The 19,028-nt window shown below is 35.2% G+C and overlaps 1 protein-coding gene across 2 annotated transcripts in view; it reads left to right on the top strand.

Moving 5' to 3' along the window:
* The window catches only part of LOC129790206 (polypeptide N-acetylgalactosaminyltransferase 2), a 101,761-nt gene that overhangs the window by 9,896 nt on the left and 72,837 nt on the right, over positions 1-19,028 (top strand). Inside the window, exon 3 of one of the 2 annotated variants that reach the window (XM_055827592.1) lies at positions 5,725-5,850. The exons of the other annotated variant lie outside the window; for it this stretch is intronic. Coding sequence (XP_055683567.1) covers positions 5,725-5,850 — 126 coding nt within the window. The remainder of the gene's footprint in view (positions 1-5,724; positions 5,851-19,028) is intronic. 2 annotated transcript variants of the gene reach the window in all.

Below are 19,028 nucleotides of genomic sequence, written 5' to 3'. Positions count from 1 at the left end.
ATCACTCACAAATGGAATGAAAATTTTGCTTGTGATCCCCCAAGTAGCAACATCCACATTCAAGTGTGCATGGTTGGATAGTTCTTTGTCCGCATTAAAATTAGTTTTCTGCATGGTAGAGCGGAAATTTGTTTCAACACACCGAGATGAGATTCCAAAGCTCCTATATAGTCACATCGCGACACAGGAAAAACGATGATTTGAAACGAGGATATGTGCCCCAGAACTGGACCAATGTGGAGGTGGGCAAAGGGACATCGCTGCTCTTCTCCCCTGGATGTTATTCCCTATGTCCAGTATACTATAAATTGTCAAACTACACGGGTAGAAGCCCTTGGTCTGCTATATTGCACGGGGGAAATGATGAATTTGAATACCATTTGCTTTGGAGTTTCAGTTAAATCATCCAGGAGGTCTGATTTGGCTGGAATACCGAACAGTTCGAAGTTTACGGCTTATATGGGATAAATTTAGAGAGAGAGTGACGCACCAGGTACAATACGTGCAAAATTTATTTCCACGCTCTATGGACCTAGTTTCCGTTTCCTCTCAATGATGAAACATTTATGGGTTAGTTGTGTTGGAAAACTTGGATGGAAAATGGGAAGAAAAGTCTGATAAATATTTACCATAAAAGAATTAACTATATGATAATGAAATTCACTCCTTGAAGATTTTTTACCAAGACGACCATATCTATCTTTTCCGAACCATTTGCTGGACAATATGATGATGCGACAATATCTTTCTGAACGTGAATTATGGACTAAATATGTGTGGAACGCACTCTTTTATTGGCTCTTTATGTGGCCCAAAAGAGTAGGTATTTAATTTCCAACAATGGCTCCAATGGGAGGTACAAAAGGACACAGGTGGTCAAACGAAATTGCGAATATTTAATGATGTATCTCGCAGTAATTAGATTTGTATTTGCAATCGTGTGTGGGAATTCCAGAGGGTCCCAGAATGTGCGGGGTTGTTGTTTGAAACTCGTCAAATCGATTGGGTGGCAAGGCGGGGTATACAATGGTTGAGTTGTTGCGGTGTGACGCCTGGGAGAATGTTTATTTAATGTTCTTTTTCGGACAAAGCCGGGAGTGCAGCTTTTTTTGCGTGTGTGTGTGTGTGGGGGGATACCGAGAGCTTTCCACTGGGATTTATGTGAAAATTTTGTAAATTCACTAAAACATCCCACTCATAGCTCCGCACGCGGCATTTTAACCCATTCGCCCATGCACAACCCATTTCCGCACATTCCATGCCATTTTATTTCTATTCGGGCCATCCCCTAATACCCACATTCACGCTTATACTCGCGAAGCTTAAAAGCACACATCACTATATGGGGTAATGCTCAGTGAGGCAACAGTGTTACATTCATTGAGAGCTTTAATGGCATGCATACCATCTATTTTATTTTATTGGACTATTTCGCGCGCGGTAAATTGTCACCAAATTACACCATTCATGAATTGTGAACCCCCCGACTCTACACAGGGGTGAAGCCCCCTGTAAGTTTTTTTCACTCCCACAAATTTGTTACCGTGTGGGGGTTGGAATGAATTTTGCACTTGTTTAATAAATTTCCTGTCGCCTAGCTCATATACAATCCTCTGGTGCTTCCCTGCACAAGAGAATACACTGAATGGCATATCAGGTTCATCACCTCTTTTCTATCCTAATACACAAAAATATGGTTCTTTTTGCACTTTATCTTCAAGAATGGGAAATTTGAGGAGAAATTTGCATCGAAAACAAGCAAATCAACTATATATACGTTCTATACTTTATCCTTTCTCTTGCTCTTGGCCAAAAAGGAAACAATGGTAGTAAGAGAAAACTTTCTTAACATCAGAGTTGAGAGAAGTCTCGTTGATGTTGCGACAAAGTCAAAAGAAAAGTTCTTGGGCCAAAACATACATATATGTACCTAGTACGAAACTGGACTGTAAAGTCTTTTGCCGAAATTTCAATCCATTGGATGGAAATAAAAAATCTCTTGATAATTAAATGTTTCTTAAAGACTATTTTCGCTTTTCTTAAATAGTTTTTTTTATGATTGACTTGACATCATATGTCTATGAAAATTAATTACTTATGTTTTATACTTTATTGAATTATGTTGAGTTCTAAGAATGTGGTGTAAGTATCTCAATTTACCAGGGGAGGACCCAAGAATCTAAAATTTAATTTTATTTGTTTAAAAAAGTTGAAAATCGATTAAAAATTAGCTTGTCATTACTTTACAATCGTTTTAAATATCTCTTCTAACGTTTGATGCTAATTTTTAGCGTTTAACGTTTTTTTGTCGTTTGATGTTTATTTTAACGTCTGGCTGTCTGAGAATTTTTTTTTAATTTTTGTCAAATTTTTTAACGTGTTACGTTTCTTTGAAATGTTTGTTGTTCTTTTTTAACGTTAAATGTTTTATGAAGTTTCAAAATTACAAATAAATTTTTTAAAGTAATTTTTAGCATGAATATAATTTGTTTTGTTCTTTAAAAAAAAACCCTAAACTTCCAGAACTTTTTAGGGAATGTCTAGACTATTTAGACACTCCCCTGCCTACGCTCTTTTATGTACCTATTATAAAATTATAAAAGGAAAGAAAGAATGAAATATTATAAATTAAAAATCCTGACTCTGTGGAAAACAACTCTATTTCCACGGGATGTGAGCGAAAAAGAAAGCGCTCGAAGAGTGATTTTGGGTGATTGTCTGATAACATCCGAGTAGAAGAAAGGAGAGAAACTGCCTTTTAATTGCAGTGTATATCCTTGGAAGAATAAACAATTTTTCCATTCTAACTATAAATATAGCGGATAAGAATCGTCACTTGAGAAAACAAGCGTCTGAATGGAAGGGAAATTGCGAGTATACTCAATACCCGGAGACTATACGGAGCATAAAGTAGTTTTCTGTTAGGACAAGGAAATCGTGTTTGTGTTCCGGATAAATGTATGCTCCTGCGAAAGAAAGAAAGAATCTCAGCAAAAGTAAAGCTCTCAATGTTCTTTGCATATTTTAAGGTGATGTGTTTTTCTCTGTTATGTTCTTGAAATTTTCTCTAAAATTTTTCTATTTTATTCATCACAAAATCCCATTGAAGTCCTAGCAATGCTATATGCAAACATCTTGAAGAACAGTAATCCACATCATGCTGTTAACAATAGCAATTCCATCTCGTGTATGTACAAACAGAAAATCGTCTATCTTCCTATTGTTCCAGGGGGACAAACAAAAATTCGCGACATTTCCTGCTTGCAAGTTTATTTAATTCTTTTTCACGGGAAGAAAAAAAAATAAGAAAAAGAAATCAAAGAAAATTTTTCACGTGACATGATGAGGGGTTGTGTAGATGTTGATGATAAAAAAAGGAGGATGGTGTTTTCATGAAGAACTCTGAAGAGGGCAAATATTGTTTAGGAGTCGTTGTGAAAAGTCGAGAGTCAAATGATATATAACTCACTGTTGACAAAGAATCCTCTCTCAAATGAAGAATATGCCTGAATAATCCTGCAAAAGCAACAAAAATCAAATAGACCTTCAAGCGAGTGTTTGATAAATATCGAAAGAAATAACACTCAAAGAAAGCCCTAAAATTCGCTCTCTAACGATGATATCGAAAAATGGGAGAATAAGGAAGGAAAATTTTTATACTCTACATGCAGTACTGAATTCAAGTTCTTTCATTTCATTTTTTATTCAATTTAGATACCATAAATGAGGTATAAGAACGATTGGACGAAATTTGTTAGATATTTTATGACAACTCTAATATCGTATGTATCTCTCCGTTTTACTCGTATCTCCATAATTGATAAGTTCAATGAATAAGCATTTCCAATGCAAATTATGTCGAAGTTTGATTATTTCATAAAACGAAAAGTCATCTGTATATGTATATCGATTGAATCTTGACAATTCCGATGATTATTAGTATTTTTTAAATTTATTATTTGGGCTACTTGTTACATTTACTTTTCAGAATTCTAGAACGAAATTACAAACAAAATAAATTCATTTCATTTGAATTTTTAGCATGATAAAAATTTATTTAAAGAAAATGCAGGAAAATCTCATTTCGTCTATTTGAAAAGAGAATAAACAGGAAAAGTTCTCAAAATCTCCAAAACTTTGATAAAATTTCGTTCCCCCTTGTGAGATCAGACGCCGCCAATGCGAATTGCAAAGGAAAATAAAATAAACTGAAAAACCACCGAAAGTAAGCATTTGAAAATACCAACTCACACAACAAAATTTAATATCAAAAATCGCGTCGCAATGTTTAAAATGTTGAATTGCTTTCTTGTATATCTTTTCATATTCTTTATGCTGTTCTTTCGGACTTTGTGGGGTTGTTTTATAAGAGGAAGTTTTGCCAAATTTTAATTTTCTCTCCACGGGAGACTTGTATGACTTTTTCATACTTCAACAAATATGCAGAGAAATTGCGTCTCGCGGTCAAAGTTGTACATATATGCCTAAACTTCATCTTTGGGGGTTCCTTTTAGCATAGTCACTCTGGCAAGTTTTCCAACATTTGTGTTGAATTTAGCGAGAGAACTGTCTTTAGGGGAATTTTTTGTTCGTTGTATTCATAACTGACTAACAGACAGACACCAATCATTTGTAAGGGAAATGTAGTTTTTTTTTTTTTTCAAGAATTAATTAAAGTGTTGTAGAACAGTAATTGAGGTGAATTCCGAGGCCTATTTGCTCGAGCATCCCAGACAATTCCCGCACAGGGAAAGACCTATCCGCAGAATCGATGTTGACAAGACGTTGTCGCAGAGAAGATATGTATTTGTTTAGAAACATATGTTAAGTTTGTGCATTTAGAAGTTTATAATGTACACACATGTTAAATGAAAGGATGTAAAGTCAATTTACAGACTATTGTGTCAAAGTTTTGGGAGAATGAGTGAGAGAGTAGACCGGGAGTTATATGTGTATTTATAGGAGCTTTTATGGCTTTTACTTATCATGCACATTCCCATAAGTTCTCACTGTTGTTCTTCAACATTGGCTTGGAAATTTCGCCCTCGTATTCTTCGTCTTCTTCATCGTCAATTTAGCACACTGTGGGTGGAGAAACAATGAGTGGTTGAGATTTTCCACCAAGACAAAATGCAGTGTCTCTACCCTTTTACCCTTCACTTGGGAGCCAGCTTCCAATTGATAGTTTAAGTGGCTCCAACTTCCAGACAAACACATTACCATAACTATACTCCAATTGTAGTCATAAATCGTTTAAAACACGACCAACTAAACAATAATTCCAAGTCACTTCCGTTCGTATTTCTCTGTTTTCTCTCACTGTGGCTTTCACCACACAACTTTTCAACCCCCAAGGGACCTTTTTGTTCTGCACTATACCAGATTTTTGCTACATGGATGAGAGATATTCAGAGGAAATTATGATGAAAAAGCGTTGGATGTCTTTATTTTACGATAATCACCTCACAATTTGGGAGTTAAACAATAAATATGTTTAAAACTTGAATTGAAAACCTACATAAGATGCATCAGATGGATAATCTTGATTCTTTTCACATTACATAATGATTAGCATTATAGAACATGTTTTTTTTCCTGTCTAAAAAGTAGCACAATATGCTATTCAATTGTTTTTTACTCTTTTTTCGTTTTTTTTTCTGCCAATAATCATCTAAAATTGCAATCGACATAAATTTTTAAAAAGCAATGTGTAAAAAATTGCAGACCTCCAACTCACTGACTTCAGCAGCTCAGCATGTTCCCGACAAAAACCATATGACATCACCATCATCAATCGATCTTCATGCTCCTCAAGGTGATGACCATCACCTCTATTCACTCTCATCTCAGGTACTAACATATTTTTTATCACTTGAGTGTTGTACAGTTTTTATTGTCACTCCCGCATAAAAGCCACCAAAAGCTTCCCGCAAAGATCCCTTCAATAGAGAGCTTGTGTGTTAGCCAATAACGTGCACGTGAAGAAGCCAAGAAGCACAGATAGAAGTTTTCTCTGACTGTTCTTTAAATATTTGAACTTACGTACAACAGACTGGGAGCCAGCTACTCTCTCTTAAGTTGCTGTTGACTTAGAAAATTGGGGAACTTCCACATTTCTCCACCCGTATACCTTTTATCGGTATGTATGGGTATTTAAACACTTAGGGTGAGTCTCTTCTCTGTCTCCAATCTCTATGGGAAAATTCAATTCTCCTACTGATGGCATCTATATACGTTAGAATTGCATAGAATGCATAAATTGGCAATAGAAATTCGATTAATACTTTGAGGAATTACTCTACATTTGACCATCGTAATAGAATCGATTTCTTATTCAAGGGATGGTTAAATAATTTTGTAAACTCTATAGAAATAAATAGACAATAATAATATTTTTTGAAACTAACAATTTGTTTTCCAAAATTGAAAATAATAAATTCTTATCAATATTTATCCATTTAACGAGAACACAAGATTTTTTTTTTAATTGTTGGTTTCAAAATTAACAAGAAAATTGTTCTTAAAATCCCTTGAGTTTCGAAAATTGTTTGATTGTCCCTTATTTTCTATATCAATAAAAGGATTTTGTAGGAAATACAATTGCGGAGTTTAACGTTGTTAAACAAAAAAATAGAATCGATGAGAATTCTATTTTTACTCTTATGAATATTTCAAATTGTTGAATTTCAAAATCCTCTTCTATATACAGATGGTTAAGCAAACGCCACTAGAGTAGTCGACAGGGGATTTGCATTAAAAAATCACTTGATATAAATCTTGTAAAGTGTTCATGTGAGCAATCTCCGTCATTGTCTGTGTCTTACTTTAAAAGGGAAATCTTCACTTTTAAAGATGATTTATGTTTGTTGAAATATAATTCAATTTTCTAAATAAAACTACATATAGTACCTACCTACTCATGCTATTAGATTTTTTGGGGTTAGTCAGAAAATTTATTATTGCAAATTCATTCAATTCATACAGAAATTTTTCATGATTTACCCTGCTCAAATATTAAACAACATTATTGCAAAAATAAAATAGACACAGAAGGAAATTTTTCTCTATTAGTTTGATATTTTCTTATGTTTAAAAATTTAGTAATTCAAAAAACAAGGAATATTCATTGATTGATTCAAAACCCTCCTTGTTTTCATTTTTATCCTTAAGTAGTGAGTGTATTTAATCACACTGAAAATGTTTGGAAATAAAGGATAAAAAAGAAATATGTATAGAGAAATCCTGCCACAGGATACCATTGAGTTAGAGAACACAAATGCGCCTGAAGCAAAAGGGTGTGTTAATTAATTTTGAATAGTAACAATTTGTTATTCATTAATTACACCATTAATTATGGCGAAAATGGTCAGTTATTTGTGTATAATTTGCATAGAATGATTGGTACACTCTATGTGCAGCGTTCCTTCCCTTTGGACCACTAATGGGGTTACCAGAAGAATAGCGGTTACAATGGTTTTCCTAATGACGGAAGTCAGGTTTGCTCTCTCTCTTGCATTTAACACTACGGAAAATCTTTCTTTCCATGATTTTTTTTTTACATACAAGGAAAATCAATTAATTTCCTAAAACTATAAGACTAAAACTGAGATTCTTTAGTATGTTATTTATTTAACTTTGCAATAATATGAAATGGAATTGAAAGAAAATCGCTCTTTTATGCAATTTTTCCTTAAATTATATTTAGTTATCTGTAAGAAAGTACTTTCTGAACGATTACAACCCTCAAATTTAAATAACTTTTTTCTTCTTTTATTTCTTTTCTTTTAATTTACTTACTTCATTATTACATTTTTTACTTTTAAAATTGGAAACTATGTTAATGGGGAAAACCCTACAAAAATTGATAAAAAAAATAATAGTACATAGGGGAGACCGGGGTAAAAATAGTCAATTTGCATAAATCCTTATCTGCAGGATTCCCCAAGGGCAAGAAAATTTCCTCGATAGGTCATTCTTATAGGAAATTTCCTTGCCTACAACTTTGTCTCAGACCACTTTTCTCTATCTCCACGGGAAATATGAGTTTTCGAGCTTTTCCTAAACCCTTCCGCTTCTGACTTTTTTAAACGCGGCGGGTAAATATAGTCACCAGTTGGCTAAATAAAGTCGGTCGAATTTTCCGGCATTTCCAATGATTTTCCACCTGAGAGATTGATAGTAGTTGATAGCTAAACTTCTCACCTTTTGATCCGCGACAAGGAATTTCACTTTTATACGCACTAAAACAGAGAATTTTGCGATTTTCTCAAACACGCCATTTTGCAACAAATGAATAGAAAATATGCCAAAAATTTCGATCTCCCATATGATTTACATGGGATGACTAGATCTACCCCAAGGGGTGTGTTTTGATTCAAAAAATTGTAGAGAAAAATCATTAAAAGTTAGTGAAAAATACACCTTGGCAACGTTTTCTGTAGTAACCCAGCTAGTGAGAAAAATTATCAGATTGGAAAATTGCTGAAGGAAAACTTCGGAAAACGCGTTTTTCTCAATACGCAAAAGTTTGGGAAATGGGCCAAAAATCTATTTTCATTTTTAACTCCTAAAGTACTGATCGGATAACCTCCAAATTACTGTCAAAAATTATAGGTTGGTAGGGCTTTGCACCCTAATTTTTTCCGATTTTTCCGATTTATATTTTGGGAGAAATTGGCATTTGAAAATTCTAAAATGACTATTTTTACCCCGGTCTCCCCTAACTCATGAATATGTGTGTAGGTATTTTTATCCATGAAAAAGCTTTCACGTATTTACTTCAGTAGTGTATTTTTATAATCCTTTATGTTTTTTTTCTGTTTTAAAATCTTTGTATGGATACAACTACACGCATTAACGTGTAAAAAAATCGAATAAAAAAATCACATGATGAAAGAAGATTAAAAACTTTTTTTTCCATTAGGTGCCTTAACTAAAAATACATATATACATAGTAGTAAGTACTATTTTATTATAGCTCATAAAATACATTTTCAGTGGATATGCATATTGTCGGCTCAGTTTGAATGGGGTGTATGTTCTAAAGGGATAAGAGCGCGGATGTAGCATTAATTTAATATTTAAGATTTATCTCCATAGCATGTGTACGTATGATGCAGTGATATAGAATTAGGTGAGGAAAAGCTCAAAGCTTTGTCTCAATGCGGAGACAGAAGGGAAATTCTTCGCTCATTTATATCCATGTTGGAAAACTCCGCATATATGAATTCACAGCTGCTTCATTACTTAAGACACTGTGCTAGGGACTCGAATAATATCCTCTACACATGTTCCTACCAAGGATTCACATTCTATGCCAAAACAGCGGGGGTTCCATGCGGAAATAAATTACAGACTTATGTGAATGTTGCTCACGGATAATTGAACATGCATGAAATACCTCCAGGATCCCTGGGAGTGGTAGTGAGCTGCATAAGATCTCTGTCTACACACAATTGGGCAAACGGTGGATTGGCTTGGGGTGCAGCATTCGCTATGCTCAACTAACAACCATTTGCAGGCATTTCCATCCACTTTTCGCCATCCAGATTCCAACTCCTTATATAAATTTTCGCAATTTATGGACTTTACATGTGCACTTTTCCTCATAATGGCATTTACAGTGTGCATCAGGAATTGGATGTACTTTTAGTTTATTGGCAGAGTACTAAAAGGCCCTTCTAAAGTTTCCAATAACTACGTGAGAAATGAAGGGGAGCCATCTTTCAGCATATTATTTGTCTCTAATTTTCACTTCTGAAGTTTATCAAAATGACCAGTAGCATTTGAAATTTTTTATGTTGTTTAGTTGCTTCAAAAGTCATTCAATTATATCCTCCATCTCATATATAGGTATGTGTATTGTACATAATCTCAGATACTTATTATTGCAATCAAGATTGATAAAATAAGCGTAAATCATTTAGTTTCACGGGAGATCTAACTTTAGTAAAACATTGGTTCAGAAATGATACAGAATGAGACTGATAAAAAACAGTCACCTCTCCTTATGTTTCTTTATAATGAGAACTAAATTAGATAGAATTATTCTTGATAAAAAAAAAATCTAAGTAGAAAATTGCAAAGGAACATAACTGTGCTGCAGAAATTCAATGCAGACAAAAAGAATGAATAACAAATGGAAAACTCCAAGGATTTTTCCACCGTTTTCCCATTTACGCTTGGAAAGTCTTTGAGATGGAAATCTGATTCTGTAATTTATGTTTCACTCCTGCCTCGGGGATCTTGGGGGACGATCCCCACCTTGTATAATGGAAATAATTAAAAGGTGTAAAGTGCATGCAAATTACGTTTAGAGCGAAATAAATTATTCGAAAATGCTCGAAATCGCTTCGCGTCCCCACAGTGCTTTCTTTTGCCTTTTTCCTTGCAAAAACTCATACCTTTGGCTAAGAGACACATTTCACCATCCCCTCTCCCCAGTCCTCCCTTCTTAGTGAAACTCCTGGCTCGTGGAATATTCATTTTCTCGACGATGCTTTCTCCATCGAGATTCCTACCATTAAGGAATTATATTTTCCTCGGGAAATTTCTGGCTGTACTGTACATACATTGGGTTGATGGTGGTGTGGGATGGCGGTGGTGTTTTTTTTTTGGAGTGTATCTTGTGAAGATGGTATTTTTCCCACTCAATCTTTAGTATGTGTGTTTTTCTTTGAGAAAATTTCTCAGATTTTTCTGGCAATGACACAAAGAAAAGCGCGACAAAGTTTCTTGTGGACAAATTAAGAAACTCCCCAAATGAAATTAAAGACTTTCTCCCTATGCCTCCTACTCAAAATTAGGATTTACATTTCTTCTCCCCCACACTGTACACATAGCATTTTTGGAAGGACATTCCGACTACCAATCATATTTGAAGGGTTTTTTTTTGGGTTCAGCGGAAACTTTTAATTTGGGGAAATATTAAATGAAGAATTTATCTTGTACTTAGCCCCTCTTGGGAGCCTAAAAAAAGGGCTTCCAACGGCAATGGAATGCTCATGTAGGAGACTAAAAATTCAATAATTTCTCATATAATTTAGGAATTTCTCAACCGTCATTCTGTACGTGTAATACAGAACGCTTCATCTTCCCCAGCACACCAAACGGGAAATGCTCCTCTCTCTCTGCAGAAAAAAAGTCTCATGGGATGAGGACAGCATAGATAATGTGCTGAGAAAAAATCATCCTGCGCCGGAAATATTTCCCCGTATCCACCCACACCATCAATATTGATATTTTTATTATTTATAACAAACCAGAGTACTCCATATCCGACGATCTATCAACTTAAGTTGAGGCTCGCAATATATTTCACCGAAAGCCCTCATACCACGGTATACCGGGAATTTTTCCGCCCTTATATGGCTTTTTCTTCCATATATACACACATATATACACAGATCTTGGTAGAGCAAGTATCAAGGGTTGTGGAGGTATTGATGAAGGTGGAATATTCGTTTGGCGTCTCAAAGAGAAGTATACAGCTATGTGTGGGGGAAAGAAGACACGGATCAGCTTTTCCCGATATTACATAATAAAGTTCGTTTCTATTCCCGATGTGCGAATAATGCGCCATCGACGATAGAGAAGAATGCGATTCTGACACGAATCACACGCACTTCCCTCTGGCTATGTACTAATGTATTGAACAGAGTTGATGATTATGTTCTTTATAAGAAATTATAGAGCAAAGATATGGTGATATACAATATTTTTGAATTTGGGAAAAATTCAATGTTTTCACATATTTTTTCTGATTTTATTTGTCATTCTTTCTCTTTTTGACTAATTTATTTTCTATTTTTTTCTTATTTATTTTATGTCATCTGACTCTGAATGTGAATTTCGAATGTTTTGTCTTATTTTTCACATTTTCCAATATTTTTTTTGTGAACTATACATTTCTTTTCTCTATTTTTCCAATTTTCTCAGCATTTAGGATTATTTTTCCCCAGGAAAATTGAAAATTGGCTTGATCAGGTATCCTCAGTTGCAGTGAAAATTTAAAAAGTTTTAAAAAAATGTCAGGATTATGATTTATTCCCAGATTCAAATGTATAGCACCAAAGGAAGAAAATAAGTCTGCCAGATGCTAATCAAATGAATTTATTTTCTTAATATTCAGGTTGAAATATCTTCTTTAATAGAATATTGAATAATAAATACCTTTCTTTCTATCTATATTGACGAAGGATTATGTATTTTGAATACTCCTCCAAACAAAATATTAAGTCTTCTTCCTTGCAATCTTCTGCTTTCTTTTATGCATCTTATTTACATCTCCTTTACCTTTGAGTGCCTTTGAGAGAATATTTGCATCTTTGAAGGAACTTTTCGGATTGAAAAGATTGTGATTGATTCCGTGGGAATTCGGCTCATGGTTGAAAAGTTGGTGTGGTCTGATTGAGTCACGAATGTGCAAAGGGTGAGGATACCTTTGAAGACGGTATACTCAATGAATAACATTTCCGAATGATATTTCAATGCACACAGCTATTCGCCATCTACTCCCAAATCAATGTATGTCGCAGCTCTGGTGTTTCAACCCGCATGGAATGGGGTGCAATGGAGACGAGAGCACATACGGTTGAGAAAATGATGAGGAGGCTCACCACGGTGAACCACACGCCATTATCATGCCGTATCTCTTCATCAGGGATGAGGTATTTAGGAGTAAATTCGCGCTTCGGAATCTTTCACGAACCACACACACTTGGCGATGGCGTTGAAAGCTCAGCACGATCCGGTGGGAGGGTTAGGCTATGCCTTCCTTAAGCTTATGAATGGGCGACTAGCTTTTTTCATGAGGGGCGTGAGGGGCATAGCAGGCCTACTCTTCTGGAATCCTCCGGAAGATGACTGTGGAGATACAGTGATGGGAAACATGTACATAATCAATAAAATCTGTCGCTCAGCTCCCTAAAATATTTACAGCAACAGCTTGTATCTTCTTTATTAGGTTTTCGTATACTTTTTTTTGCGTCTGCCATTCGTTTTCGTCATTTGCCTCCGAAATGCCTTCACATTCTTCCTCTTCTACTGTGGTACATGTAAAATTGACAGAACAAGAAAACCACCTTTACCTTCCTTGCAGGACGTGAAGGAATATTGATTGACTTTTTTCTTTCATTTAATTCTAATCTTATTAAAATCTTTTGAAAGACTTTCATGCATTTTAAATTAATTGATTTGTTTTAGGAAAATTCAGATTATTTAAAAAGGATTTTTTTGGGAATTGTTTTCTTATTTTGTTGACTGGATCTCTGGAAAAAAAATAAATTGAGAAAATATCGGAAAAATTTCGGCATAAAAAAAATTATTAAGTAAATTTGTCAAACTGCAATCTCGCCATGCTCACACCATGAAGGGACATCTTGAGTAGCACAAGTTGTTGGGGCTATATCGAGGAGTTCTCATCAATTTAGTTTGTGCGGAAGCTTGTGAGGAAGAAATTGAGACATGGAGCTGATATAGTATATACATAGATGAAAAAATCCCAGTGTATCGGGATTGTTTTTGGTCTTTTCACCCCCAACAACTTTTCCCGTTTTCTGCTTTACCCCCTAAAAGAGTGATCTGTCGTATCTCTTTTACCCAGAGAGGAGAACGTCTATGAACACAAATTGCTTTCATCTCTTTACGGATGACGGATTATATATGGAATCCAGGCTGTGTTTATATTTTTGCACACAGAATGAACCCAAACGAGGATGTAGGAAAGACAAGAGAAAACATGCGAGCAAGTGTATGAAGTTTTATGGCAAAAGTCCCCCAGTGGTTCACTTTTTTTTTTCATCCCCCATCATCGTATCATCCCTCCATTCTGTCTCTCAGCATTTATTGGTGTATTTTTCACTCATGAATCTAATATTGAGGGTTTGGGATTGCCACAGAGCCATATTTTCCATCTACTGTGAGAAAAACACCCGCCACAGACTCAATATAGACAGGGATTTACTGATATCCATATCAATACGAATCTTCTGATCGGGAACCCAAAATAGAAGAGCTTTGCGCCAGTAATGGTATTCTGCCAGTAGAGAAAAATTGCTACCAATGTCCTCCACCCACACCCTGTGAGCCCATATTCCTATTGCCTTGCCATGAATGTACCTTCAGGCCAATTTCCATCATCAAAGCATCTAACAAGGGGGTGCTGTCGAAAAGACCACCACATACGGAAAACTCGCACGACAGTGCTGCTGTGCAGTGCAACATATAAATATTTACCTGAGCAATCCACCTGGGAAAATTATCGTGTGATGGCTCTCTTTTTACCAACCAACTATTGCTAATTTATCCGAGAAAATTGAGTCTCCATCAAAGGGGAGGAAATGGGCGAAAATGGGAGAAAATGTGATGGAAAACACTGACTCACTTCGAGCATAAAGATGCTATTAGGATAGTCAGAGTGGCTAACATTTTGATGACGAGAAATAATGGTAATACGGTAACAGTTCCACCGAAGAAAATTAGTGAAACTTCTACACGTTTATGCGTAGGAAACTGATTTTCAAACCGTGAAAAGTTCGTGAGCTTTCGACGCTTTATAGATTTTTGTAATTGTATCATTTGCAAATTATATAAAAATGCAAATTATACAAAATTTTGTAACGAATTAATTTTTTCTGGTTATCCAATTTTTAATCTAATATTCTCAATTTTTTCTTTTGCATTTTCAGGTACGTAAATGGAAAATACCACATCGTATATCAATTACAAATGATCAACACTTTCACTACGCTGGAAGTCTTTGAGCTGATTGAAGGTCTCTTTAGTAAGTCCCAAATCGCAAATTGAATCTCAACCACTCACTCTCAGCTTCTCAAATACGTGCATGATATATATAGGTATGTTATGTATCTGTACATATCTATAATATTACGACCTATTGCATTTTATGTATATAGGTATAATAAAGTTTAATTTCAACCTTCCCATCATCCAAAGATGTTAAGCTATTATTTTGTTGTATATTTATAAAAAAAAAAACTTCAATCTTGATCCATGCAACTCAATTATTGCATCAGAATGATGTGCCTGAACTTGACTTGTGACTTGTTGGTTAATTTCTCATTTACTGTCGAACACACAGCATGTTTTGGAGAGTGATTGGGGAGTTCCCTTCTCACGATGCCAATTCGTTCAAACCAATTGCTGCCGTTGAGCGAATAATGACATAACGATTTTTTTTGCACTGCCTGCACTTCATCATTGAATCAATAGGTTTGGCACAAACTTTTTGCCGTCCACCCTCAGCATCAAACCCAATGCTTGAATGCAAGTTTACCGACTCTATAGATCAAAATGGAAACACTCGGGCGGGACTCTGGGTAATCACACTGTGCATTGTTTTCCCAGCGACCATGTCTGCGACTCAGCACCAAACAGCTTTTTTGGACAATGTTCGCATGCTATCAATACAAGAATTATAGGGAACTAGGCGACAGCAATTTTTCCACCGGATATGAAAGTGTCCAGCACTGCCAGATTTTTTTTCAATCACATTCACACACTACTGTAGCATTGATTGATTTTTTTTACACTATACCATGTTTCATCTCATCCTTACATGCGTGCATGAAATGAACACGCTACCTGCGAAAAGTTTCCCGGCGAGCTTTTTACTCAGAATTGTGTATTTTTTAGGGATTATTTTAAGTAAATATACAATCTCCGAATGCAATGAACAGGTTTTCGAAAATTTTCCGAGTTTGAGAAGAAAATAGTTTTTTCTTTCTAAAATCGTATATTTGTCAAAATCGGTCTACTAACGGTCGATATGCAAAAAGTGAAAATTTGTGAAAATTTGAAAAACTGAAAAACTGAGTTTCGCATAGGTTTACCAAAATGGTTGCCAACCAATAACGGTTAGATTTTCTAAAATTTTCCAGTTTTGGAAAGGTGAAAAATGTAGGTATCTAGCTTTCCAAAACCGACGGTTTTTTTTAAATCGATTAGCCTCAGCCGTAGTTAGAGACATTTGAACTTTGCATTAAAAATACGCCTTTTTGATAACTCTGAGACTTTTAACCCATTGTGCGTGTATAAAAATTATTATAGAATTTTCGTGGATTTATTAAATTAGAAATATAAAACTATTCTTTTAAATTAACTTTTGACTTTTCTTTTTAACTGTTTTAGACTTTCATAAATCAAAATGTTCAAAACTCAGCTTTCTTTAATTTTAATGATTTCTTAAATCAATTTATAACATGAAAATGAGTTTATTATAAATATGTAGGTATATAAACATAAAAAAATATAGTTTTACATCCATTTTGTCAAATTAACCAGTTCTTTCACTTTCCTCACTTTTTTTTTTGCAAAATTACAAAAATTCATCATCAACAACATTAATTTAATATGATTATCATCTTACTAATTTTTATTACATATAATCACTGTAAATAAATATAGATGATATAGATATATTAGCTGACTAATAAATTCAGTGCTAAAGTAGTCTAATGTAATCATCACGTTACTTTATAAATAATTACCTTTTTACTTAACCAAGCGTAATCAATACACAATGCCAATGTAGATATGTATGTACATGACAAACATATTGAAAGTCAAATTGATTCACTCTCATGAAGAGTGAATTGGGTTCACAAGCGCCACTCTAGGAGTTTATCTACTCCTGCATATTTCAGTCCATCCTCATTTTCGCAGATTAGTTGGTATTTTGTGTGGGTGGGGGGTGAAGGTGCGGAAGGTATTTTAGTCCGGAATCCAAACACACAGTGGAAAGTTCCACCAGCAACATTCACCGTCGTTCTCGCGGAATCGGATGTTGTATTGTAGATGGAGGGAGAATGGCTGATGAATTGGACTGCAACGAGCATGACTTGGAACTGGTTCACTCCACCTGGTTTGGACAACGTCTGGCAGTCGATGTACCTCATCGTTCTCTGGTTGAGTCTCTCGTGCAGAAAGCGCCTCCAATGAGATATTTTATGTTTGTATGCGTTATGTATGGGCTCGCCAGTGCAAAATGTGCAATTGAATTCAGATGAGATACCATTGATGGCACGAGATATGCTGGAGGAGTGGAAAAATATTCCACCAATGTGTTAGGGCCATAAATACATAGCTGTCGCTCGAGACACGGTGAGCGGTATAATCTTTTTTCGGCCTCATGCGAAAGTCCATTCGCCCAGGTGGAATGCTCCATGACAAGCAGCACTTTCCCTCGCACATCCAGATATGCGAGATCCTCCGTCTTTGGGAGACTCGTCACGGTAGCATCTGAGTAATTAAATTGATTATACTATAGCTCCTGGTATCTCTATATGTGTATAATGTGCAGAATTGGCATTTTCTTTGTGTACTTCTCGGATGTTCACTTTTGCCATGCCTCCGCATCTTCCGGCAAGCAGGGGCCAATAGCTTCACCACCGCATTTTGGTGGCATTGTGAATTGACGATGAACTACTATAGTACCATTGTTCCAGCAATCAATAGAACTATAATAGGGACCTTTTCATTTTCCATTTCAAATGACTTCTTCCTACACTTCATCTTTTTCTGATAAATTGCATCGTAATTTAAAGGGATCTCTATATTAATGCTTTCTTACCTTTTCCCACTTTTTTAATGCATATTGGAGTTTTTTTTATGAATAAGCAAACTCATTATTATAATGGATATTCATTTGCAAATTTTTGTTGAGGAAGTTTTTCTTCCTGTTTGATCCTCATCAATAATTTTAAAAATATTATTATTGGGCCTTATTCAGCGACCAAGAAACCCTTGAAATTCGCTTGAAATCTTGAAATTTCAGTACAAAATTCAAAGACTTAAAGGGTTTCTTGGTCACTGAATTAGGCCCATTACCTGTAATTGTAATTAATAACTAAAAGCATAAATTACAGTTGATAAAGACATGATCTACAATTAGTTTTAAATTATACCTACATGTACAAATAAATACCTATATACATGCGTCAACTATATACATACATTTTTTTAAAATTTTATATCCCACAAATTAATTTTATAAATATATCTTTGTAATTATAAAATGATTAAAATAAATATTATTTAACACAGAAAAAGCTGTTATAGTCCCCTTGAAATATCTTTCTCACATGTAGATCATTTGGTGGATAGGTGAGGAAGCTATATGGAGGCTACGGTATGGGCTTTAGGTGGATATTAGCATACTACTTCTCATATACATATAGAGCTTTCACAGAAGCGTAAAAGAGACACAAAATACAATGTTTTTTTTAATATTTTTCGTGAAAAATTTCATGCAATGCAATGAATAAATAAACTCTCCATACATGGAGTTCCATTGCAAAAGAGGAAACTATTGAATTGTGCAAATGGGAAATTTATCTGATATGTAGCACCATGAAAGGCAAGGTACCAGGCAATTTGAAAGAAAAAAAAAAAGTATTGAGAATTTATATTTATTTTGTGTACATACAGCAAGTTTGAGAATTCCGAGGAAAAAAAGACAACCAGGAATGCAGGGAAATGGGAAGATGGAAATATATTAGAGGAAAGGAAGAAGAATTTAAGGGGTTGAAAACGAGGTGATTTTAGGGATTTTTGGGAGGTGGTTGAGTTTGAATTTTGTGGTATTCTGTGCGGTGAAGAAGAGCAAATTGGACTCCCAACTTCGGGCCCACATTTCTACCCTACGTCTTCGTTTGTGGCTTCACTTTGAAATTGACGAGGCGAAGAAGGGTAAATGAGTTAGCCCCCCATCCCCTACGGAGAAAATTGTCTAAAGTGGCTTCTGGTTCTAATTAGTTTGCTCTCTGCATTAAATGATTTGTCTTAATTTTTCTGTCCCACTTGCTCCACCCCCGCAGTGTCTATCATTCGCATCAGTGCCACCCGAAAAGCATAAATATTTCATTTCACACGCCATTAACTTTTTTGTTGCTATATCTCGTGGTGTATCACGATAATGGGACTCTCCACCCACGACTCTTTCGTGTAACATGGATGCCAAAGGAGATGTCCTTCCGTATGATTGCAGAAAAGGAGTAAGTTTTCTTTCG

The sequence above is a fragment of the Lutzomyia longipalpis genome, chromosome 2, assembly GCF_024334085.1.
Source record: "Lutzomyia longipalpis isolate SR_M1_2022 chromosome 2, ASM2433408v1".
Taxonomy (NCBI): domain Eukaryota; kingdom Metazoa; phylum Arthropoda; class Insecta; order Diptera; family Psychodidae; genus Lutzomyia; species Lutzomyia longipalpis.
The sequence above is the reverse complement of the archived record's forward strand: the minus strand, read 5'-3'. Positions and strand labels throughout refer to the sequence as shown.